This window comes from Phocoena sinus, chromosome 2 (genome assembly GCF_008692025.1).
Source record: "Phocoena sinus isolate mPhoSin1 chromosome 2, mPhoSin1.pri, whole genome shotgun sequence".
Classification (NCBI taxonomy): Eukaryota; Metazoa; Chordata; class Mammalia; order Artiodactyla; family Phocoenidae; genus Phocoena; species Phocoena sinus.
The window spans coordinates 15,022,073-15,049,104 of NC_045764.1; the positions used below are offsets into that span (position 1 = coordinate 15,022,073).

Genomic DNA, 27,032 nt, shown 5'->3' on the forward strand with positions numbered 1-27,032 from the left:
TCTGGGTCTCCTGTTGCTCTAATCTCCAGCTACAAATCCCAAGGACCCAGTGCTGATGAAATATGACATGTCGCTACACAGGAGAAATAAAAGGGCTTGTGGCATACACAATTCATAAAGCCACAGGGAAATGTAGTAATGCTGGTGAATCTGCTGAATCTACTGTGGGACGCTAGACAGTTTGGGGGAGGACGTATATCCAGAGAATCACTCAGACATAGACACAGCAAAGCAGACATCACATAACTTAACTTTCTCTCCAGGAATCTTTGAGACTTGAGTTTGTTACTTTAAATTAGTGAACCAAATTGGAATGGATTTACTTTTGTCCAGCATCTATCCCTTCAGTACTTCCCTTCATGTATCAGATCTCCAGATACATACAATAATATAATGATAATAATAATACAAAATAATTCCATTTACCTTTTCACTAGATTCAGAAGGTTAATGGAAGCAATCAAGTTCTGTTATATGAGGTTATGTACTTGAAAGATGGTGGGGTTGGTATTTATAAATCATTCATCATGAGTAATAACTAACTTTCTTCTGCTGTTAAAAAGCCTTTTATAACTGTTATTAATCACGTACGTCTAAAAAGCATGAAATATTATTTGGGACCACAATTAAAATATTGCTATTTGAAAGCAAAAATAAAAATGAAGCTGAAAGATTTGGTAATATACTTCCTCAAAACCCAATCAAAATAATATGCAGTATTTTTTAACCTCTTTTATTGGCAACTTAAAGGGTGGGGGAGAAACAAGTGATTATTGACAAGATATAGGAAATTAGTCTAAATTTGAATTTAAGATACCATAGCTCAAAGAGTAACTTTTTTTTCCCTTGAGAGGAGTACTAGTAGACTAGGAGGCATGGGACGAAAGGAGACACAGCTGTTCCTCAGTCTCCAGGACACACCCCCTACCCCCATACCGAAACCCCTGGATGCTCAAGTCCCTTATATAACATGGTGTAGTATTTGCACATAACCTACGCATATCCTCCCACATACTTTAAATTAACTCTAGGTTGTATAATACTTAATACAATGTAAATGATATGTAAATTGTTGTGAATACAATGTAAATACTATGTACAGTTGCCAGCTCACAGCAAATTCAAGTTTTGCTTCTTGGAAGTTTCCAAAAATGTTTTTTTTCAAATATTTTTAATCCGCAGTTGGTTGAATCCCTGGACATGGTACCCACGGATATGGAGGGCCGACTGTATATATTTACTTTTGTATGTTTGACCGTTTTTAGTGCCATGTATTAATTTTTCAGATATTAAACATTGATTACTTAGTGAACATTTTACATTTTATTAGCTTTCATGGGGCAAACAAAATAAAATAGAACTAAAATCGACATCTTATAGAGTGCTGTATGTCAATTATATCAAACTGGAAAAAGAAAAGATGTGTGTGAAGTAGGCTTCTCAATAAAACTTTTCATATCCTGACAAAAAAATCTGAATCTCCAACTAGAAATTCACGTAGAAAGGAAAGGAGGGCAAATCCTTCACATAACCAAAGTTAAGTAATACCTGTTCATTATTATCCTTTTAATTCACATCATCTTTGATTCCTAATCTCATGTGAAACTTGCTTGCAATTCCACACACTAGTTTAATTTTGAATCACCATCTGTCTACATACTTAAAATTTGAGGGCCAGAATTATCTGGATAATGTCAACTTTTCTCTCTCCCATTATAACAGGCATCATTTACCACCCTCTCCCACCTCCCATTTTCCTCTCATCTTAGTTATATGTAGTGCCCCTGATGGACTCATGAGAAAAATATTATTACTAGTGATGGTTGCAAGAATTAAAAAATCAAGTCCTCACACATAAATCTACTTTTTGAAGCTTTTAAAAGATCACTTTAGCAGCCTAAAATTTAAAAAGAATCAAAGTATTCATATGGAAAGGTAATAAAAGGCAGTGTGATATGCAAACAACACAACTTAGTGGTACGTTTAATGGAAGTATCTGTACAAAATGCACGGAGGACTAGTTTTATAATGCCTGGAATATTTGTATTCTGGCGTATTTTTTAAATAGAAAGATGAAAGAATGCTTTCAGATTCTGCTGCCAGTGAACCAAAAAAGAAGACAGTATTTCCAATTCATCGTGTACATTACTTGTATGGATGACTGAAGCTTTTGAAAATTAAAATGCTTAATAAGCAAAGATTTATTTTTGCAGTTCATAAATAAATGGCCGGATATTTGATTTTTATTTACATTTTAACTAGAAACTTAATTTTACTCACAATGAAATATATATGTATATATATTATACATACACACACAACGATGGGTCACAGTAAATTATGCATATATCTGTATTTTTAAACTACTCTCTGTTTTGAAATGGTATTGATCCTAGCAATAACACAAGACATTGTCTAAGTTCATTTTAGTCAAAATTAGTGTCTATGTGGAGAGAGAGAGATTTTAAGGAGGCATGGGAAATGCAGAAGCGGTGAGGTAGGAATGAAGGGAATTGTGATTTAAAATGTGCGCTTTAACATTTCACTTTCTTTATCTTAAATCCAACGTAGAAACAGGTTCAAGAGGAATTTGCAGACACATTCAAAGAGAACTGACAGTCAATAGAATATCTCTGTTCATTTCAGTTTCATAGAAACCAATGTGTTCCTACTTAAAAATCCCAGTCCCTGGTCTATTTGCAATGGCCTTCAGTCAACTTTATTTAATCTGACTTCTGGTTTCCATTTTTCTTCCAAGCCTTTCGTGGTTAATAACTTTTTCAAGATTTGTAAGATGATGAACATTTGTCAGGTAGGTTTATCTGCTTATAACACCTAGTTAATCAGAAGAGATCTGTTGAAAATCTATGATTCAGAAGTCCTCTTCCAAGCTGTTCTTAGCTTTACTCACCTGTGTCCTAATGAATCCTTTTGGCTGAAAACCTTTGCAAACACAATGATCAGACAACTCAAATGATGTGCCCTTCACTGGCTTCAGGCACTATAATCTATGTAGAAGTATTGAAAACCTTGCTTCTTTCTTTGACTTTAACTGCCTAACCTTACCCTGTCCTCCACTGCCAGATTAGGCCAGATCTGTTCTTTACTCAAAAAAACCCAATACTTACTGGATATCATCCAAGTATCTAAAGTTCAAAGTACATCACTCTTCCCATCTCCCCTTCACTAGACTCTTACTCTGAGTCTCCATTTAAGATAAACAGATTTACTTGACAGACCTCCAAATATGCTCAGTATGGGCTCAGCACTGTCACTTAGCTCAGCATCCCCTTGTCTAGAATGACCCTTCCCTCTTCACCTCTTTTCAACCTGCTTCTTTGCCTGCTAAAATTCCACCGTCCTTTAAGTCCAACGTCAAATGTTGGCTCTTTCACAAACCTGTTCTTTTTTTTTTTTTGCGTACGCGGGTCTCTCACTGTTGTGGCCTCTCCCGCTGCGGAGCACAGGCTCTGGACGCTCAGGCTCAGCGGCCATGGCTCACGGGCCCAGCCGCTCCGCAGCATGTGGGATCCTCCCGGACCGGGGCATGAACCCGTGTCCCCTGCATCGGCAGGCGGACTCTCAACCACTGCGCCACCAGGGAAGCCCCCACAAACCTGTTCTTGATTCACCCAATAAGAATGATCTCCTCTTGGAGCAACTTTCTGCTCCTCCAATACTCACAGTCAACCTTGTCTTGTTGCTTAGTCATATACTCCTTCCTCTTAGATTCTAAGCTCCTGGAGGAACAACAGTTTATTCTTCTCTGTACAAACCAAAGTATCATGTACTGTGTCTTTCACACAGTAGGGGCTCAACCAATACTGACTGAATAAATAAACAATGGAAGTGTAGACAAGCTATTTATTTAGCTGAAAACTTTTACAGGAGATTCTGGTTCCATTTTGGAGAAACCCAGGTCAATGTCTAAATTATCTCAGTTGTGCCTCTCTAAACAGGGTATAGATTTATATATGCAAGTGCCATACTAGCATTTCTTAAGCAAAAAATAAAAAAGGTTTCTTTACATTAGTGTCTTCTTCAAAGAAGACAGAGATCATTCAAGACACCAGATTTTTCGCTTACTTTGAGGATCTTTCAAAGAAAAATGGTACTTTGAAGCAGTAAACATGATATAGTCATCTGTTTGGGTTTTTCCTACCAACTCAGCTAAGGGAAATCTTACTTCATATTGGCTGAATCACTGACAAGACTTTTAAACATAAAACGATTTGAGAAACAGAAAATGCAAAGCTGCCCATATTTTCACCACTGTGTGTACAGATTTTGAACAAATGTGATTAATAATTCACTTTTAAAAATTCAGTGGAACACCGGTAACCTAAGTGTCAGAAAACATGCCTAATATTCATATTATAAGACAACCATGCTCATATCATACTTTAAAGATGTGAGCGGATGTGAGGTAATCCATGGCTTATAGGGGCAATCTTTCAATTTACCTTTCTTCTTTCCATTCAGTCTTTCAACACATTAATTAAAATGTCTATTAAATGCCTGGCACTATACTAGCACAAAAATACATGGTGAGCTCATAAAGACATGGCTCTTGTGTAAATTTTACTTATATATAGTCCTTTTTTTACACAAAATGTAATAGTTTCTGAACTGAAGCCATCGTTTTTCCCTAAAACCAGCTCTTCTGCTTAGAGTTGTAAATTTTGCTAATAGCATCATTTCTCTCCCTTCCTTTGAAGCCTCAGAATCAGCAAGGCCCTCAATATTTGTCACACAAACTACTGTAATATTCTTCCTATTATGTGTACTAACTTCAGTTTTTTATACTTTAAATCATTACAAAATATCTTGGTTCAGCTTCTTACATTTATTACTTATCTAATTAAGGACTATTGACTCAAATTGACTCTTGAGGCAGTTATAAAATTGTCCCAAACTACTTTTCACATCTTAATATTTTTTGTAAAGCTACACCCAGCTTCATTCAAACTCAGTTATTTACTATCTCAAACATATTCCACCAATTTCCTCTTCTGTATTCATTCAAGATATTCTTCCCTGTGACCTACTCTTCCTTCCCTACATAATCACAGAAATTATAACTTCCTTCAAGAAATATCTTAAGTAATAATTTCTCTATAAAGTCTTAAAGGATTCTCACAGATGTTTACAAATATCTACAAATAAGATGTTTTCAAAATACAAATATCATCATTTGTATTTTCTAAGGAACTCCCACATTCTGCTTCACTTTGTCTAATAGTCCCCTAGGCTACAGAATCCTAAGGCAGAGATAGCTTTATTTACCAGTGTTCAGAGATGGTACTCAGAACTTTTATTTGCTTATTGGTTTTTCTGATTACAAATCTTCTTCTGAATCCTACATATCTTCTAAGTCTTATACTGAAAAATGGTAATAGCGACCAACATGGTTCCCATACCAAGCAGAAGACCAATAATAAAACCCAGTGAAGGAAAGGGCCTCTGATCTGTGGTGCTTTGGGCTTGGGCCATCCACAGACTTTTCATCACATCTATGGATTTCTTTTAACTTGCTTCTTTACTTACTCTTCCATTTTTATGTTTTTCTCTCATTCTTCTACTTTCTCTATCACTCCATGTTAGGCAAGCAGCGATATTCTCTGGCATTTTGCTTATTTCTGCTAGTAGCACTCAAGGATTAAATTTTTCTCACTCCTGGGATATACTATAAAAAATGATAATTGCCTTTCTAGGCTATTGCTAATCTCTAAACTAACCTCCAAAGTTTGTGGAGAAAAATAAAATGAAGAGAATTCAAACTGAATTTCAGTGTTTATTTTTTAAACTCAAATGAGTTGTCAGTCAACTTAGGTGGCATAAAAAGGGGGAAAAAAACCCCAACCAAATAACTAAAGTTAACATAATGTGGTTTTGAATGTGAATGTATATATTGATATATAAATAAATTTATATCGATCAACTATATAAATTAAAAGAAAATGAAAATACTTCCATAGCTTTCTTAAGCACCTTTTCTTTCTAAGCTCTGTTCGCTTTCATGCAGTGAAAGCATGGAAATCATTTTCCATATTATCAAAAATGAAATAAAACTTGGAAAGAAAGCAGAGATGAATCTAAGCTGAAAATTATTATAACTACATTTTTTTCTGCAGAAAAGTTTTCCCAATAGCTATATTCTTTCTTAGGTTTTATTTATACCCATGACTTTGTGATATAAGACAATGGTTTCCCCAATAAATGTCCCTTTTGAAATATGGAGTAAATTAAAAATAGTAACTGTAGTGAAACTGTAGATAATTTAGAGTGAATGGGTAGAAAACCACTTACCCCCAGTTGCCACAGTGATTTCACGTAGGAAATGGCCATAAAATGGAAAATCGAAGGACAGATTCACTCTCTGCAAGGAACAACAACCAGAAAAGAAAATCAATAATGTGCATAATAGTAAATGTAAAATGAAGAGTCTTCTACCTAAAAAAAATGATGCTTCTACTTTGCACCACTATTATTGTAGTTGACTATTAGAACCTGAATCTTGGATGGAAAGAAAGATTTTTTCCCCGGTAATTAAATGTTTAAAGTATGTGAAAAGAATAAAGTTTTGCTGTTGTGGTCTGTTGATCTGTTCTTCAGTTACAAAGGGAATCTAGAAGTTTCAACTCTGAATCAAGCTATTCTCTTTAACATCACCACTGCCTCTCAGTTGTCCACTACAAAGTAGGTCAGCCATCACAATAATCTTAGGGTTCTTTTTAGTTTGATTAATCTTCTCCAAAATTGTAGAGCATGTTATCTGTCAAGTTTCACTGAATTTAAAAATATATATATTTATTTTACAAAATTATATATTCAATTCATCTTCTGTACATCCCAGAACAAAAGGTAATTTTACGGAACAAGATATTTTGCACCTACAGATCTAGACCTGCAGATATTTTTATTTTTAAGATACAATAAACTCCCCAGATTCAGTATACAGATGACCCCTAAACAACAAGAGTTTGAACTGCGTTGGCCAGTTACACTTATGAGGCATTTTTTTCCCAATAAATATAGTATCTGTGCTTTCATTTTACAGATCTTTAAATTATCAAAGTGTTGAGAAAACTCTGATTAGAGATCACAATATATGAAATCAAAAGAACTAGGGTTTGAGTCCTGATTCTATCCAGCCCTTGGGTGAGTCATTTGTCAATTTCCTTATTTTTGAGGCAGAGATACCAGTGTGTGGATTTTCAAATGTGCGGGGACTGGCAGCCCTAACCCCCAGTGTTGTTCAAGGGTCAACCGTTTTATGTCCACTTTTAAAAGCACAGAATCAAAGAATAAAAAATTCTGGTTACTAGAAAGCTACTTTTACTTTGTAGAGAGGAAAACTGGAGAGACTTAGAAAGTTCATAAATTTTGCCCCTCTTTTTTCTAAAAAGGGATCTGAAGCTTTGGATATATATATTTATAATATATCTTTCTATATATCTTTGTATAGATAGATAGATAGTAAGATAAAAACAAGACACAACAAAGCAAAACAAAGAAAAAGAAACCCTAGATTTTGTGTATGTTTGAAATGATATAAACCAGATATATTATTATTAGGCAAGAAACAAGAAAAACAGGGAGCTATAACAAAGGTGGTTAGCTGAAATAAAAGGATCCATAGGGAAATTAATTGGCTGATTTAGAGCCTAATAGCATGTACAAACCACCTATAGTAAAAGGTTATTATGTTAAAATTCAACAATTTCTATATCTCTCCCAATATACAAATTTTAAAAAATAGAGAATTATATATAGCTAGATTAAATTTAGCTCTTTCCAATTGTACAAATGATTGCTTTTTTATATCCATCAGAGATTTCTAATGACTTACTTGGCATGATATTAATCATTCAAAATTTACAGTGACTTTCAATTAGGTTTTTTTTCTTTCCTTTTTAATGAAAGCTGCATCTTCAGAAAGGGTTTATCTTCATTTTTATTTTATGCTGACTAATGGGAACAACAAAATCTATTTTCACTGCACTAACTGAAATGAGTGGTTACTAATAACCCTAACATAAAAGCTTCAGTGGCAAAATCATATATCGCAAAGAAAAGGTCAGACATAATTTTATAAAGGCACTTGCTGTAGTACACTGTTCTCCATCATTCTAATTTATTTCCACGCTCATGTGCAAATCGGTAAAATTTACAGCCCTTTGGCATTCTCACTTCCAGAATAAGAGTTTGGTTTAAACTTCTATCACTAACATATCAAAGATGAGCCAGAGGAATATGACAATTTCTCAGCCACAACAAATGTTTAAATATTTTAGAATAAAATTGAGATAAACAAATATATAAGTTAAAGACTGTTTTTGAGAAGTAAATAAGTTCTCAAGGAAAAATTGCTGATATATTATCCTGAAGCACAACATCAATGACTGAAATGTTTCCCTGTTGAAATGACCAGATACCTCAGTTATCACCATGGCCTGCTTCACACTAATAATGGCAATGACAATTTAGAAAGGTGTTACCTTCTCAATAGTTGTGAAATCTACCCATTTCTCTCCAGGTACTACTGACACCCTTCCCCAAGTATAGATCACTTTTTTTTTTGCGGTACGCGGGCCTCTCACTGCTGTGGCCTCTCCCGTTGCGGAGCACAGGCTCCGGACGCGCAGGCCCAGCGTCCATGGCTCACGGGCCCAGCCGCTCCGCAGCACGTGGGATCCTCCCAGACCGGGGCACGAACCCAAGTACCCTGCATCGGCAGGCGGACCCCCAACCACTGCGCCACCAGGGAAGCCCAGCATAGATCACTCTTGTCGTAATAACTTGCTCACAGGTGTCTTGGCTCCATTTTCCCTGGAATTCATTCTCCATACTGCCTAGCATATCACCCCCCCACTTCAAATCATTCAATCTAGAATCCCATTGACCCTGGAATCATGCCAAAATAGTGAAAACGAGTTCTAAGACCCACAACTAACTGGTCTCTCCTACCTTAAGATTCTCCCTTCATATTTTCTGTTCAGGCCAGCCTTCTAGAATAACTTTTAGTTCCTTGAAACTGCCACCCTTAACCCTGGGCTCTGGTACTTCAACGTGACGTCTCTTCTGACTGTAATGGTCTCTCAACCTTGGCTGGTCATGGCTCCCATGTTCTTTAAGCCTTGGCTTAGTTTGGTTGGTACTCCAAACCTGACATAAGGACTTGGAGCAGATAATTTGTTTGGAAGGTGATCCTAGGAAGCATTTGCTAAAGGAGGTGGGAAAAGTGAGACAAGGAAAAGAGAAAAACTAGTAACAGCTATTGGATGTGTTACCACTATAGCCAGGTCTCCCCTTGGAGACCCTCTGAGAAAGAGTGGGGGGAAAATCTGCCTCAGAATCATCTCATTGGAGGTTAGGAGGCTGGGCTGCTTATCCATCAACTTCTATCTCCTGTCGATCCAAGGCGCTCCTGTGCACAGATGAACCTCCCCTTCCCCAGGATTACCCTCGCTTACCCTCAGGCAGAAAGAAGAGCCACAGCACTTGATTGCTAGTTGCTAGTATATTAGAAGCTGCTTCCCACAGCTTCAAGTGAACTCAGGGAGGCAGAAGGGATATGGGGCAAAGCATCAAGAGGCACCGCAAAGTGTCACATCCTCGGAGTCCTACCGTGACTTCTTAGCCCAAGTTAGACTTCCTGCTGTATCTCACCTAGCATTCTCTCTATATACATGCTCACGTGAAACAACCACATGGGGTTCAGATTTTAACTGCTTCAGAATGAAACTCAGCAGCAGGGTGGTTAAGAATGGCCCAAGTGGGAAACCAAAATTTAAACCCAGATTTGAAAGACAACAAAGGCAACGCTCTTAATTACTGAGCTATTGAAAATAAAGTGATAAGAAGTGTCACACTTAAAGGCAAATTTTTGAAAATTATCATCCCTCCTTAAAACACAAACACAGACACACACACACCACACACACACTCAAACACACACACACACACAAACTACTGAAACATAAACAAAAATCATTAAGCACTAGAATTTCATGAAGGGCTTTAAGCTAATTTATTATATATTCAGTATAATTACCCTCTGGGTAATTGGATCATTATTTTATCTCAGTATGGTATATAAAACAGGCATGGGCGGGGAGCTAAAGGAAAGTTTTATTTGTTCATTCATTCATTCATGCAGTCAGAAATCATTTATTCAACACCTTATATGTACCAGGCACTTAATCAGGGTCTGAGCATCATACAGTAAGTCCCACCCAGTTTCTTCCTTCAAGGAGTTCAGAAGATGGTGCAGGAGAGCAACATGGAAGGATAAACAAGTAGGACCAGGCAGGGTCAGAGTAAGGACCCAGAGAGAACACCTAACCCAGAGGAGATGGCACTGAAACTCTTTAAAAGGAATCACCGGAAGCTAGCCAGATGAGACCTGAAGGCATGGGAATGGAAGGGGTTGTGAAAATATATGTAGAAAGTAAAACTGGAAGGATCGTGATTAATTGTACATAAAAGCTGGGAGCGGGGAAGAGCTGTCTAGAATGTAGGACAGGTTTCTAGCTGGGTGACTGGTGGACCATAATCCACCAACTGAATTGATGAATACAGGAAGAAGAGCTATTTTGGTTAGGTGTGAGAAGGCTTGCTGTGTCACTAATTAATTACATATCCTTTAACTATATAATTAAAAAAAAAAACCCCAAATTGTAAATGCCACAAAGGACCCTTCTGAAATCAAAAAGGCTAACAGAACCCTGGACATTGTCACAAAAAGCCACTGTAAACAAAAAAAGAAAAGTAATTTTGAAATTTAGTTGACTTCATTGATGTACGTGACAGAAATGAACGTTTTCCTATCTTGGATCTCATCCCATAAGAAATATCTAATGTAAAAGGAAGAAGCATTTCGGAAAATTGTCATGTGAAGACACAATAAATTAATTAACAGGGCGAAATATAAAATGAAAACTCAGAAGTGAAATTTTAACAAGCATGTGTGGCATAAATAAAATCAATTGAATTTGCTAATTCCTTACACTCTGCAGAAAGGAGGGGTATCATAATTTTGAGATGAGCATAGGAAGTATCACAGGGGGGAGAAGGAATTTATGAAGCATGCTTTGAAAAGTTTGCAGAAGCATATAGATAGGTTCTAGGTGGTCTGTTGCAAATTTATGGCAGGTACAGCCATGTATGACTGTGACTTTTAAAACCACACCACGCTCTCTCACAGCATGCCCCGTGGAACCACTGCTGGGAACAGACTATCAGAGGCAATTAGGGCCATACTCAGAGATCTCTAAGTGTGTCCCCACCTCTTACTGCCTCTTTTACATATTTTTCTTATGCCTATCACCATCTGGCTTCTGACTAATTATTATGATCTCTGCTAATTCTTTCTTAATAACACAAGAATTATAAACCTATGTAAACACTATTCCAGGTTTACTTGTTTGCCTATTTCTCAGTGGTATTACAAAAATAAATTAATTAGTCAATGCTTGTAAGACCTTGAAGACAGAAACTATTAGGTTAAGAATCTGGAGTGGGCACATTTATAATCCTAAAAGCCATTTAAAAGGTCATTAATAAAAACTGCCTTTTAAGACAGCTTCTTATTTACAGTAATAAGGTTATACTTTCCTGGTTCCCCCAGCCTTGATTTCATCTTTATAAAGTATAGTCTTGATGAAAGCAGCTTGTGGGAAAAAAATTAGTAGTAACTACTCTTTTAGGAACTGCTGATCTCTTGGGTTCATGACAGCAAAGGGTCCAGAGAACATGGGCAGTATCCATTTATTTAAGAATAAATTCATGGATTAATCATCAATTTCTATACATATATTTTAATATTCTATTTTGTTTGTTTGTTTGTTTTTGCGTTACGCGGGCCTCTCACTGTTGCGGAGCACAGGCTCCGGACGGGCAGGCTCAGCGGCCATGGCTCATGGGCCCAGCTGCTCCGCGGCATGTGGGATCTTCCCGGACCGGGGCATGAACCCGTGTCCCCTGCATCGGCAGGCGGACTCTCAACCACTGCGCCACCAGGGAAGCCCTGACATTCTATTTTTAATCATTCAAATCATTTCATGTTTGCAGGGCACATGTTTCTATCTTGAAGCTGTCACGTAGGTGGGATGATGATGGTGATGATGACGATTGACAAAGTGAGATTTGTGTTATTTTTTCCAAAGACAATTTCAAAAGTTAGACGAAGTCAATTTATTTATGTCAAATATTAACTTTGAGAGGAAATGAAAATTTTAAGAAAAGATACTTTTTGTTTTATTTACATAGATATTTCTAGTGATACTGGCTTTCACCGAAATACCTGAATAAATTATCTTATTTCCAGTAATATAATATTTATATCCCTAATAAATAAAAATGATTGAATAATCCTTATTAGATAACTTTTTATATATAACTCTGAATAAATTTAACTTCTTAATTGGGATGTGACATATTCTTCCATAATGCACAAAACATTCTTGAACCTGAATAAGCTCCACATAAAATTCATTCACCTATAAATGCTTAGAACAGATTATTGCAGTCCTTTGTTAACCACAGACACAAATTTTAAAATCTTCTTTTAGTGGAAATAGATGGAACTTTATTTTTAAATTTTCAAAGATTCTTTTCTAATTTTTGAATGATCTAGCATGGTTTTAGAGTCAGACAGACTTGAAATTACATGCCAGCTTTGGTCCTTTGTAGCTGTGTGATTTCATAAATCATTTAACCTCTTTAAGGCACAGTTTGCTCATCTGTAGTCAATACATTTCTTCAAAGGGTTATTTTAAGGATCAAACGACCAAATGACACCTGGACCTTCATAAGCACTGAGTCAATATTATATTATGTACCTGAAGGCGTCTAGCATAGCAGTAGTTCCTTAAAACTCATTTCCTAAATAAAAATAGCTCCCTGTTTGACTCCTAATAAGTAGATGGAAATGATCTGCCATATGTTGTTTCTAATATCAATGCAGGCATATTCCTTTTCTAATAGAATCATATGACAATTAGACATTATGTTCCTCAGCAACGTTATGATGTTTTCAGCTTTGTTATATTGAAATAATCATAACTACTGTATTTACTGGTGTTAGGAGAATGAAATTAGCATTTAATATATCAGACATTATGCTAAGTATTTTGCCTGCATTTAGCAAGTATGAATGCTAAAATTAGGTGGAAGTATGACAAGAGACAGGATGTTGATATGCACAAAGTATCTTCCCAAAAGATACTACATAATTACCAAAGGAAAAATAGTAAGTTTACAGTGAAGAAGCAAAATCTGGCAGACATCACCGTAAGCAGGTGATCAAAGTTAACATCACCAGTCATACTGACATCACGTACCTCCTGGTGTGATGCATGATGAAGGACAAAATATCATTCCCCTAGCATTCTTGCCAAAAACAGATACCCATGTTTAATCATGAAGAAGCAGTAGACAAAGCCCAAATCAGGATCATTGTACAAAACAGCTGGCAAAGACTCTTCAAAATGTCAAGTTCATGAAAGATAAAGAAAGATGGAGAACCTGTCATAGGCTGGAGGAGACGAGACTAGATTTGACAAATAAATGCAATGTAGGTCCTAGATGGGATTCTGGATAGGAAAAAAGATGGTTTGGGGACAATTCACAAAATGTGAATAAGGCCTGTAGATTCACTAAGAGTATCACACCAACATTAACTTCTTGGTATTGATGATTGTACCATGAGTATGTAAAGTGTTAATATTTGGGGAAGCACGGTGAAAGCTGTATGGGAACACTTTCAATAATTTTTCCAAGTTTATTTATAAGCCTGAAAGTATTCCAAAACAAAACTCTAGAAGGACAAGTAATAAGTTCAAACCACCAGTAGTAGTAGAGCCAGGACTTCAATCCAATATGCTTGGCTCCAAAACTCCTGAGTCTTGACCACGATATCATTCTATCTCCCTTCTTTTACACTAGGTGATCCTTTTCCTACCTATTAACAGACTTTCTATAGCTGTGTTTTTCCACCTGATACTCTTAACATTGTCAGTGACTCATATTTTTGTTCTCAGTAGACATAACTTAATTTTCTTTAAAGTTTAATAACAATGAAAATAGCTAGAAAGCTCCCAGGTGCCTGAGGCAAAAGCCACACACACAAAAATCTGAGGAAGGTACAGAGCAGTCTTCTCAGGTGAAATGCACCGAATCACAGGGACTAGTGCCATGCTGGGTGGAGCTGTAGGGAGCTGCTCGCCACTGAGGTCTGATGGCAACGCGGTGGGTCCCTTCTCACCAGATAATGGGTACAGCCTGAACTACTCTTTTTTGCACATTTGAGGATCAGATGCTTCCATTTCTTATCCTCCAAGGATAGATCTAAGGGCCTATTCTGTAAACTTATAGAACACTGATTTTTTTATTTTTTTACAATTGTCAATGGTAATGGCCTTTCATTGGTTATTCACCTATTTAACAAATATATTCACTTATAAAAGTAACATAAACCGAAAGATAGTAGAATGATAGAAATATGAGTGTATATATGTATATGTATGTAGATATAGATAGAAAGATTTAAATCAGTAAGTTTCCACAACAAGCAACTACTAAAGAGAGAAAATGTACTATGCAGAGGCATTTCCATGTGGTCGACAGAAGTGCAAGCTTCTTTTGTATACCCTAAAGTAAGATCCTGCTTCTAGGCCATAAAAGAGCAGAGTATATTCCAGAAATAAAATAACTGCAGGGCAGGATGACTTGAAACAGTTTCACCACGTAGGATTTTTACAAAATGCAACTTTAAACAAACTCTCACCCTCCCGGGAGGAGTGAACAGGACATGGGTCTTTAATCCAGTGACTTTAAACACCGGAAACCTAATTAAAATATCAAAATGTCCATGGAAAGGGACTAATCAATAGGCAAATATACAGGGAAGGGAGTGGCTCCTTTTAGAAATAAAGCCCATCAACTGAATTGACTTTCTGAGTTAGAAATTCTAACTGCTTCAGCACTTTTTTCATAACAGAACTGAGAACTTAATTAACCCCGCATATTGAATGACACTCTGCGTGGGACTACAGGTAAATTAGAAAACAAAATGTAAACATTTTGCAGTTACCTGATGCTTGCTCATATGAACTTGAGATTAAGTGAATTATCATCATATCTTTTGAGCTCTCCCATTGCACGGTTCCCAGAAACACTTGGCTTACAGTAGCTTGCCTATACTTGCATGTTTTGAGAATCATTCAAATTAATGTGACTATTTACCATTCAGGCGGAGTGCAGAACATAAGTCTGTTCAGGGGCACAGAAAGTAAAACAGGATTTTATAAAGAAGCCCTGGGAGGGCAGGTAGGGAAAGGGGAGAACCAGACGTCAGTTCTGCATTTTTCATGCTGCTCTAGGAACAAGGCAGTGATTCTACCAGGCTTCTCAAACCTGAGTGTGCAGGGCAATCACTTAGGGTTCTTGTTTAAAATAGATTCTGATTCAGTAGGTGTGGGGGGGAAGGGAGCTAAAATTCTGCATTTCTAACAAGCTCCCAGAGCTACTGAGACTGCCCCAGGAATCCCACTTGGAGTGGTCAAGGCTTTAGGTCATATAAATGGTCTTTGAAACTCTAAAACAGTGCTGTAAGGAAGCTTTGACAAGAGTGAAATGGGTTAAAAGGATAAATAGACTTGATTCCGGACAACATCATCTCACTTCATCTGTTAGCACTCAACTGACCTGAAATTTTCCATTTAAGGAAGTAAAGGATAGAGGTACCTCCTAGCCCAGCACCTTTAAAGCAATGATTTGCAAAACCTCTTTGCAGCCCCAGTACACCTGAGGGCAATGACACTGGTTACTTCCTTGACCAGGGACTTGGGACAGGGCAGGAAAAGTATTCCTATGAGTTCATCCTTGACAGTTTGAAAATGTCCTCCCTTGCCTCGGTTGATTATAATCTGTCCTCCCTTCTTTCCTGTCACTGGAAACTGACTGTTTTAAAGTTAAAATGCTCACATGACGATGGTTAGTATCGATCTTAACAGACATCAATAGAGCTGTAGTAGCCAGGGTTTCAACATTGTACAAATGTTAAATCATTCCATTCTGGTAACAACCTTAGAAAGTAGGTACCATTGTCATTCCCATTTTACAGCTGAGGAAAATGATTAACAGACGGTAAACAACAGACTTCAAGTCACCCAGCTTATAGCTGGCAAAAGTGGGGACTCACATCCAGGCAGCCTGTTTCTAAGTCCACATGCTTAAACGCTATATCAAGGTGCCCCTCAACTGACATTGAAACAGCAGGTAAGACATTGACCAGGTGAAATTGGTTTTGCTCCCTTCAATCAGGTTGTTGATTAATCAAACCTGGAGTTATTTTACAGAGGCAGCAAAGCAGTGCGCACGTGCAAGACAGGAACCCAGGCCTCCAGGCTGACCCTGGAACTTAGACTCTTCAGTCTACAGAACTCAAGCAATAGAAATGCTTCCACTGGTGCCCTTTACGAAGTGAGAAGTCCTTCAATAAGGAAAATCCAGCTCCCAGCAGCACAAGTAACTTGAGACTAGTCAATCGGCTTCCAAGTTTGAAATTCCCCTAACCCCTTAAATTTCGCCCCAAACTTGGATCTGAGACAGATTTAAGCCCTGCCTGCCTCCCAGCCATTCAACCTGCAACAAAACTGTTTCCTATCTCAAACAAAGGTGTCACAGTATTGGCTCCTATGCACCTCAGGCAGGGAGTCCTTGCTTGGTAACAATGTGTTAAGATTTGGAATTCAGTGCTGGCAGAGTTCCTGGGAAGGATGATTAAATCATTCAAAACTTGACTACAGGTTGAAATAAAAATTTAGGCCAGGTCCAATTTTCACTCTTCAACCTCCTCTGCTAACATCTCCTCTGTTATTATTTTTTTTTAACTTTTTACTTGGAAATAATTTCAAATTAAAGTTACAAGAATAATCCAAAGAGCCCCCTGCATCATTTATGCAGATTCACCAGCTTTTAACGTTCTGCCACAGTTGGCAATTTTTGGATTTTTCAAAAGCGAAGTAAATTGATGTCTCTGAACACAGCTTCCAAGAGCTGCTCCTTTATCCACCCTACCCATATCTACAGTTCGCTCTGCAGGGATCAGGGCTCGGGTGCCTAAACGCAGCCTATTTATCAGGAGCAAAACTTACTTCGCATTTCTTCTCAGAGAGTGGCTGCATAACAAGAAATTCCTGGCAATTTATCATTAATTGAGAGTGGCTAAAAGTGTTCTACTTCTGGTCCCACTGGAGTGGAACAGAGCACCTTCAGTGAAAAAAGGATGAGACACCTACTTTCTGGGGCTGCACAGAAGTTCTGATGGGAAGGCAATTTATAAACAAACCATGTGAGACCTTGACTATTTTGCCTAGAGTAATCATCCACCACCTAAGTCACAGGCTGTAATTTAGTAAGAAGAAACAGACAAAAAAAAAGATATTGAAAATAGGTATAAAATATACTTTTAAAAGATACTAAAATGCTAGCTTGTTCAGGAAATCTCAATTCCAAAATGTCTTAAGTCTTTCATCTTCTACAATTTAAGATTTTTCACAAGAATTATACCTACTTGCTTTTAGTTATATTTACTCTTAAGGAACATTATAGTCCATCTGTATTTTGCTAATTTTTCTGTGCTACGAAGCATTTTCCTTGCAGAAGAGTCCTGTGAAAGCTTTATCATTTAATAACTTCAGGATGAGAATATGTTTTACACTCATGTTATCTAAAATTAACCCTTGTTAAGTCTTCATGGGGTCCTAGAGAGATCTCGGAAAGGATGATTAAAAACAGGTCTGAGAAGAGAATCTAGGATGAAAGACAGGAGTAAATGGATTTATTCATTCCACCTGAGATATGGCTGCCTGGCTTCAGGGTCCCTTTTTAGCAGCTGTTACAATTATAAAAGATTAATGTGAAACCTTCCAAGAGAGTTTCACAGAAACCTTAAGTATTCATCTCACTTGTGACTTTAAAAAGAGGAGTAGAGGGCTTCCCTGGTGGTACAGTGGTTAAGAATCCGCCTGCCAATGCAGGGGACACGGGTTCGATATCTGGTCCAGGAAGATCCCACATGTTGCAGGGCAACTAAGCCCGTGCACCACAACTACTGAAGCCCCTGCGCTTAAAGCCCGTGCTCTGCAACAACAGAAGCCACGGCAATGAGAAGCCCGCGCGTACGGCAACGAAGAATAGCTGCTCACCACAACTAGGGAAAACCCGTGCACAGCAACAAAGACCCAATGCAGACAAAAAAAAAAAAAGAAGCCGAGTAGATATTTATCTATCTAGGATTTTTTTACAGCCATCATTGGTAACAGAGAATGTATGATTACTTCCTATGACTCTAACTTATAAAGAATGGTGCCTGTCCTCTACTAAAGACACAATATTGGAGAAATGAGATTAAATTGAACTGAAATATGATGAATTCAAGCATGATTTTTAAAAAGAAGGTATGTTCTTGCTTTGGAAAACTAAGGTTTGTAATCTGCATAAAAATTGAACACTGTACTTCACAAGGCCACTATCTTCAAGAATTTCCAAAGTCCCTTCCATGTCTAAAATATTAGATGGGAATGTTCAACCTGTGTCATTAATGCCATCGGTGGAAGAGGGACTACATCCTTACTTGTCCACTTGGAGGGAAGTGGACCAGCTTACATGCCTGGCATGCAGAGGAGCTCAGTTACTCTGAGGTCATATTGATGTTATGGAATGGAACAAAAGAAGGCCTTTCTTTTCCATAAAAGGCCCTCAAATAATACTTTCTTCAGGACAGATATTCTCAAAGTTGATAAATGATTTCAGTATGATAATAATAGTAAAATGAATTAATTAAACCAAAATTAAGGTAGGCACATGCAGACACAACTCATCCCAGTCTGTTATTAAACTAGAGGAAAATCCCGTATATGAAGACAAGTGAGGCCAGGTTGATGAACTGTGTATGTCTTACTTGAAATGAAACAACTCACAAGACAGAATGCAGCAAGTTTATTCAACCAGTCAAAAATAAAAATAAATAAAAGCAACTTATTGTTAGACACTGCAAACAGGACTCAGGCAAAAATATGTGGTCTAGATATAGCCTAATAGAGATAGCAAATTAAATTGCCTTTTGAGTTAATCGTTTAGAAAAATAAGCACTTATCAACAGATTTTCTGATGCGCGGAAAAAATGAAATGGTGCAATGTGAGAAAACAGTTGACTAAAGTCACCACAGGCATCCAGATATAGCTCTCCCAACACCAACGTTACGGAAATATAAGAGCAATGGAAATGCTAGTCGAAATGATGCTATTTTCCTTGGAAAAAAGAAAATACCTCCAGAAAGCCTAATTTTTGTTTAATGAAGTTTTCTGTATCTATTTGAGTAGTCTGAGGATCCCCACAGACAACAGTCCAATTTTTAAATTTTAAAACAGTCCACCATCAAAAACTATACCAGTTTCATCAAAAACCTTACCTGCTCTATGACGGAGACATAGGAGAGCAGCACTTCATTTTGCTAGTGTTTCTTATACAAAGAATCAATCTTCTTACTAACATATAGAAAGTTAATTAAAAAAAAATTTTTTTTTAAAGTCAGGGTATGTTTATGTCCGGCAAAAAGCAGACTGGCAATTTCTTGGCAGAAAATTATATAGAGATATTATACAGATATATAGATATATATCTGTAGAAAGAGACTCTTAGAGATTACTTAGGAATTAACTTACTTGGGGGTTATTATTTTTTATTAGGACTCTCAAAAAACAATGCCTTACTACCTCATTGTTATTTTCAGCATCCTTTCATATCTCATTTTTATTCTTTTTCTTTATTTAAGATTTATTTATTTTTGGCTGCTTTGGGTCTTCGTTGCTGTGTGCGGGCTTTCTCTATTTGCGGTGAGCGGGGGCTACTCTTTTTTTTTTTTTTAATAAATGTATGTATTTATTTATTTTTGGCTGTGTTGGTTCTTCGTTGCTACACGCGGGCTTTCTCTGGTTGTGGTGAGCGGGGGCTACTCTTCGTTGTGGTGTGTGGCCCTCTCAATGCGGTGGCTTCTCTTGTTGCGGGCTCTAGGCGCACAGGCTTCAATAGTTGTGGCACGTGGGCTCAGTAGTTGTGGCTCGCGGGGTCTAGAGCACAGGCTCAGTAGTTGTGGCGCACGGGCTTAGTTGCTCCGTGGCATGTGGGAATCTTCCCGGACCAGGGCTCAAACCCATGTCCCCTGCATTGGCAGGTGGATTCTTAACCACTGCGCCACCTGGGAAGCCCGGGGGCTACTCTTCGTTGTGCTGCGTGGGCTTCTCATTGAGGTGGCTTCTCTTGTTGCGGAGCATGGGCTCTAGGAGTGCGGGCTTCAGTAGTTGTGGTGCATGGGCTCAGTAGTTGTGGTGCACAGGCTTAGTTGCTCCGCAGCATGTGGGATCTTCCCAGACCAGGGCTCAAACCCGTGTCCCTGCATTGGCAGGCGGACCAGGGAAGCCCCATTTTTATTCTTGAAGTAGCACCGGAAGGTTGTCAAGGCAGGCATTTTTCCCTTCGTTCCAGGTTATAAAATTGAGCTCCAAGAGGCCAGAATCTGAGAAAATGAGTTTTGGAGCCAAGGTCTCACAACTTCTATAACCCCAGACTCCTTCTACTGGGACAGAGGTACTTCTCCAGAAGTTGTGAATAAGAATTTCATAAACTGTGGTTTCAAAAGACAAAATAATTCTAATTTGTCTGGTTGTTGAATCAAACTGTGTGTCCAGCAATAAACTAAAATATATGGATCTAACAGTACATAAGAAAATCTCAAAATTGTGGCATTTGAAGGTCCTCATAGAAGGAAAAATAAGTCTGGACTGGTTCCTAGGTTTCTAGTTAGAAACTTCTAGATCTGCAACCTGATAACTTTGAATAAGGAACAAAAAATCCCAAATAAGTACCAGTATTTGAATGTAAGGGGCTTGGCTCTTTGCTTGTCATATGATAGGGAATCATACAAAATTTTCACTTTTCTTTATCTATGAAGACATGCTCCTTCCTTTAATGTGTCCAACTGTAAAACTAGGTTTTAACATCTGTTTTTACTGCAAATATGATTTAAGAAATGTTATTTAAACTAAAAAGAACAATGGAAAGATTTAAACAAAAAGGACAACGGGGAGATCTGAAGGAACATGTAATCAAATTACCATATACGTGTGTGTGTGTATAATATAAATACTAATCATTTTACTTTACATTATAAAAGGAAAGAGAAATCAGTGTGTTTCGGCATGTGAAAAATGTGAATTAAATGACTAAGTTTTGCTCTGCTCTCACAGTATTATTATCGTGGATGGGAGAAAAGGGAAAAACTCTTACTCTATTTCCACATTCCTCCTTTTCTAGAAAATTAATCTAAGATTCCAAAATACTGTTTGGACCACATTTACAAATGAAGGTGGTGAAGGGGAAAATATTTCTTTAAAAAATTATGTTTCCAGGTCAGACACTCCCATATCTTCCTCTGACCCATTCAGCTGGGAAAGGGGAGGGAAACTGTATCTTCAGGAAATCCAATCTTCAGCTTTCTCACTTCCTTTCCTGTTTGCCCAGGTCTGGGTTGTTAACCGACTGCCCCCTGAGTCTTATCCTAGGCTATATCTTTCTATTCTCTTTTTTGTCTAATTTGTTGACAGAAAGGATGCCCTTGGGTATGCAAATTACATCAGTTGGTGGTAAGATTTAAGAAACCCCCCTCTTCCCTTCGGGCTTAAAGTTAAATCCTGTTTCCAGCCAAACTACCAGAGATTTTGATGATTATGATTTCAGGGAACCTAATCAGTGAAGTGAATCATTGTTTCCCGTTTGCCATTATCCCTTGTGGTTAAGCCTCTCAGTAGTTATCACAGTGGGGAGGGTAGCTGTGGCTGGGTGCCTATGCTGTGTGTGTGGAGAGGGCCAGGAGGAAGAGGGTGTATATGGGCATCGTTGAGCCCCTGGCCATAGCAATACCTTAACACTACAATTCTGTCATCACCTCTAAAACCTGGTTCTACTCCAAGGGTGGCATAATAGAAATGGAGCCAAGAGAACAAGGCAGGATTGGAAAGATGGGGAGGCCAATGGAAGAAATATTAAAAAATGGATCACTCTCTACAATTTGGAAATCTTCAAACTAATATTCAACAATCATACTTATGAAAGAATGTACAAAATTTTTATAAAATATTCTACTAAGTAAATTTATAAGTTCCAAGGTATAAAACTCCTTAAATGAAGGAGTCCAAGTGGCAAATTTTTCCAAAAATAAGTAACTAAGTAATATTATCAATTCTATTGTTGTAAATGGAAATTGTGTACCTGTGAGCGCCTGTGTGTGTGTATGTATGTTCTGTTGGTGATGATAGAGAAAGTGGGTACAGGACCAATTTCTAACACTAAGAAATACTTGACAATGGCTTAGATTCTCATGGAAAACCAGTGCAGAGTAGCTAAAATCAGTGATATATATTTAAAAATCAATGCATGGAGCACCAGATAAGTTACAAGCTCAAGTCTTTCCATTTGTGTTTAAGCCAACCTTTGGTGTTGAAAGCAACAAACAGTGTCGCTCTCAAAATCACAATTATAAAAAAATGGATCTTTATATCATCATAATATTTCTTGAGACTATCAGAGAGCTGTTACAAGGCAGCCAAGCAAACCCTATTCCAAAGAGAAACCAACCTTCTTTGAGGAAAGGCAGGACACATTAACTGCCTCCCCTCTGGGAGAGCACAAGAGCAAGTGTAAGAAGAAATCAGCTAATATTTTAACTGACGAACTTCTTTCTCTGCTTACAGATATCACCCACAGTGGCCGACACCAGAACTGGGCCACTTCATGGAATCTCAATGTGGATACACAAACGTTCAAACTCTTACAAAGTATATTTTACACTATTAGGGACTGCAATACAGTGGGAAGATTGCCAAATGCAATACATTCCTGAAAAAACATGGTCCTAATCTAATCTTTCTCATTTTCTCTTCTTTTGAAGATCTGTTCTAAGCCAGACAGTGAAGCATTTCTGAATCTGTCATCTTCTCTGAGACTGCTTGAATATGGAAAAGAAAAGGGATGATGGAATTCATCAAGGGGAGGTGGCTGCTTCGTTTGCTTCTCAGCCTCAATGAATCATCATGGTGAATTATAATTAATTTCCATTTTAACTGTTAGAAGTCAATCTCCTGACATAGGGACATCTACATATATTACAATGAAGGCTGTTGGCCAGAATTTTTGATATTTTAAATTTATCAAATCAACGCCTCTTTAAATCAGATTGGCCATTACTCTATTAGTTCTATCTTTGTATCAATAATGGCAATAGCCCTTGAAATGTTAAAGTTATTTTGTTTTCTCTTTATGTCATGATAAACTGAACAAGACATGGCTTCACTGATAGTAAGATCACCACTATAATCCATGGCAACAAAACCAAATAACTTTTAAAATGTTAAATCAGGCATCATCTTTGATAAAGTGATTATCAAAGAACATTCTGTGAACCAAGTGTGATAACTTTTACACATGTATTTTGAATGGGGAATTGACTGCCTAGGTTAACACCTGAGTCACAGAACTTACTAGCAGGAGACCCTTAGGCTGATTTTTCCAAGATTAAGTTCTCTTATCTTCAATACCTAGGTGGTTATAATATTTAAATCATAGAATTGTTGTGAAGATTGAAAAAGCTAATCCATGAAAGCATTCAACCTGACACACAGAACACGGTATCAGTGACCATGTAAGCTAAGTGAGGTTTGTATTCATATCTCCTGTCATCCCCCCTATATAGATTCAGAAACTGTGCCTCAGAATAGTTAAATTGTTTGTTTAAGGAACCACCACAGGTAAATGATTTAAGCTCAGACTTAAAATATGTTTGGCGTCTTCTAGATTTAATTATTTTCTTTATATTAAATTTATTCACATAATTATTTTCTTTTATATTAAATTTCTTCACATAAATCCATAATTTGGTCTACATGTGTTATCTGAATTGTGAATGTTTCTGGTTCAATCTTTTTCAGACCAACGGTAATAAACTCATGTAGAATGGAAGATAGCAAATTAATATAATTTTTAAAAAATATTCTCTAAATGCATGGATTACATGCATGTTCTCTAATTACATGAAAACTGAAAGTCATCCAAGATAAATCACAACTTTAAATTGAATATGCAACTCATCGTACTTACTGGAGAAATTAATGGTTAATTAATTAATTAATGGTTAAATTAATGGTGGCTTCTCAAAATAATTCTTTATCATTTTCTATAACATCTTACATGAATTATTAATCTAAACTGCAATTGCAGAACTAATATACTTGAAAAGTGATCACAACAATGTTAATACGTCAATTAAAGCAAATTTTTTTTTACAGAAGAAGAAAAAGAAACTCAAAATGTCAAAGCACTTACTGCAGCTTGTCGATGAGTATTGGACAGTATTCCATGAATCTTCACTTTGTCCTTTTCCATTTGGTCTATGTTCACCCACAAATCCCGGCTGGCAGAATCAGATGGACCATATATCCGAGATATATAGTAATTATGATCTGTGTCCTCCTATAAAAATAAAGAATAATGCACATCAAGGACACGGACAGTACAGATGGACCTTGAGGGTGTTGTGCTAAGTAAAATAAGTCAGAGAAAGATAAATACCGAGTGACATCCCTTATGTGTGGAATCTAAAAAAGCCAAACTCATGGAAACAGATTAGAATGGTGGTGACCAGGGGCTGGAAGGGGGTGAAATGGGGAGATGTTGGTCAAAAGGTACACACTTCGGGCTTCCCTGGTGGCGCAGTGGTTGAGAGTCCGCCTGCCGATGCAGGGGACACGGATTCGTGCCCCGGTCCGGGAAGATCCCACATGCCGCGGAGCGGCTGGGTCCGTGAGCCATGGCCGCTGAGCCTGCGCATCTAGAGCCTGTGCTCTGCAACGGGAGAGGCCACAACGGTGAGAGGCCCACGTACTGCCAAAAAAAAAAAAAAAAAAAAAAAAAGGTACACACTTCCAGTTATAAGATGATTAAGTTCTGGGGAATCTAAGGTTAAGATTATAGATCTTAAATGTTCTCACCACAAAAATGAAATGATAATAATGTGACATGATGGAGATGTTAACTGATGCTATGGTGGCTAGCTTTTACAGTATATAAGTGTATCAAATCAACGTGTTGTACTCCTTAAACTTACACAATGTTACATATCAATTATATCTCAGTAAAGGTAGGAAAAAAAGAGAAGCATTCATTTTTTTCAGTGACTACTCAGTATTAGCTAAATTTGCCTAAAGCATTCTAATTTCTATTTTAGAAGGTAAAAAAGTATATTTTACTTTTGACTATGGCTTCTTGAAATTTCTCCATTTTATCAGTTTATTTTGCTTTTTCCCTAGAGTTGTGTAAATATTTTCTTTTACCCTAAAAATGAGAGTGTGTCAGAATTGTGGCAAGCAAAGATAGAGGTAATCATACATGGTTCTTGTTATAAGCTTTGTGTTGATACTGACTGCTATTTAAAATGATACCTCTAAGATGAATCTACTTGTAGCATTTTTTTTCTTTTTCAGGTGAATTCAGAGTGCAACATTTAATGGATGTTTTTTCACGAGTTACATTTTTGTAATACCTTTAATTGTCCTAGGATCAAAAAATGTTTTTTCTTCCTTCTGACCCCCTTTTTACGTGAAGCATTTAAATCATTATATATCAAACTTATATAATTTAGAGTTACACAGTTTCATTAAAAAGAAGAAAAAAGCCCTCAAACGAAAAACAAGAACAAAGGTGTTCCTAAAATTCATAAAAGAACAAACAAACAAAATGACTATTGAAATTAGAAGTGTTAGTATTCTTCAAAATAGCCAAATTAGTTAAATAACCTCTAAAGAAAGTGAATTAGATTTAAAAATATAAAAGTAATAAGCCTCTTTAAAATAAACTGTTATACAGACAAAACTTAAAGGCAAATGAACAATCTGTGTACAATAGTCTTTTCTAAAACAGTAATGTTAGGGCTCTCTCTGATTGCTGCTGCCCAAACAAAAAATGTCACTTTTGGAACTAGTATTTTCTGAAAGCCTGAACTGTAATTACTATTGAGTGACAACAAATTCAAACTTCTCCTTTTAAACTAGGGTTATATTAGGCGCTGCTTTCATTTAATGGTCCTAGAAATTTGAGTTAATACATCTTTCCCCTATAATTTGGGTTGTTAAATTCTACTTTTATTTAAATTCTCATTATTGATATCAACATGGTACCTGTCACAAAACCTTTATTTTTCAGGTTTCTCACTCAATGAAGAGATTTAAATGTTTTAAAAAGCAATTTTGCTGAGGAACACCTAGAAAAATCACATGATTCTTGACTAATTTGAATCACAATTCGTTTTTTTTTGTTGTTTGTTTTATCATGAAATGTAAATGTGCTTATCAGTTTGAGAAGTCACTAAACAGAATGCATTTAAAAATATTCAGGTATATGTAAGATTAATGTTTAGTGAATAGAGGGTCTATGATTTGAATAATAAATTTTTGGATGGAATTTCATCTAATGCATTTATTACTTAAGTGCTAATTAAATAAAATATAATTATTCTTGAAATCCAGCCAAAATAAGAATACCATGTACCTTTTCACAAGTCATCATATACATATATATTATATATATATAATATATATATATACACATACATACACATAAGACTACATGAAGGAAAGGAATATTCTAAGCAATATTCTAAATAGATTTTGCTTCATGAATAAAAGAAAAAATATGACTCCAAATGTACATCTTGAGAAAAGATGTTGATTAAATGTTAACAGTAAATTAAAAAAAAAAATCCTATATCTCCAATTAAACCCTAGGTATCATGTACAAATTACAAGTATACCCACGATGAAAGAAAAGAAAGTTCTGCAGAGAAAAAAGAAAAAAGGAGATACAAAAAAAGGAGTAGGAATAAGATTCTATGAAACTCAACAGAGCTTCTATCCTA

The 27,032-nt window shown here is 36.8% G+C and overlaps 1 protein-coding gene across 1 annotated transcript in view; it reads right to left on the bottom strand.

The window, feature by feature from the left end:
- Positions 1–27,032, bottom strand: part of PLXDC2 (plexin domain containing 2) — a 417,331-nt gene that overhangs the window by 193,953 nt on the left and 196,346 nt on the right. Inside the window, exons 4-5 of the mRNA XM_032622008.1 lie at positions 24,446–24,592; positions 6,310–6,379 (exon numbers count right to left, since the gene is read on the bottom strand). Coding sequence (XP_032477899.1) covers positions 6,310–6,379; positions 24,446–24,592 — 217 coding nt within the window. The remainder of the gene's footprint in view (positions 1–6,309; positions 6,380–24,445; positions 24,593–27,032) is intronic.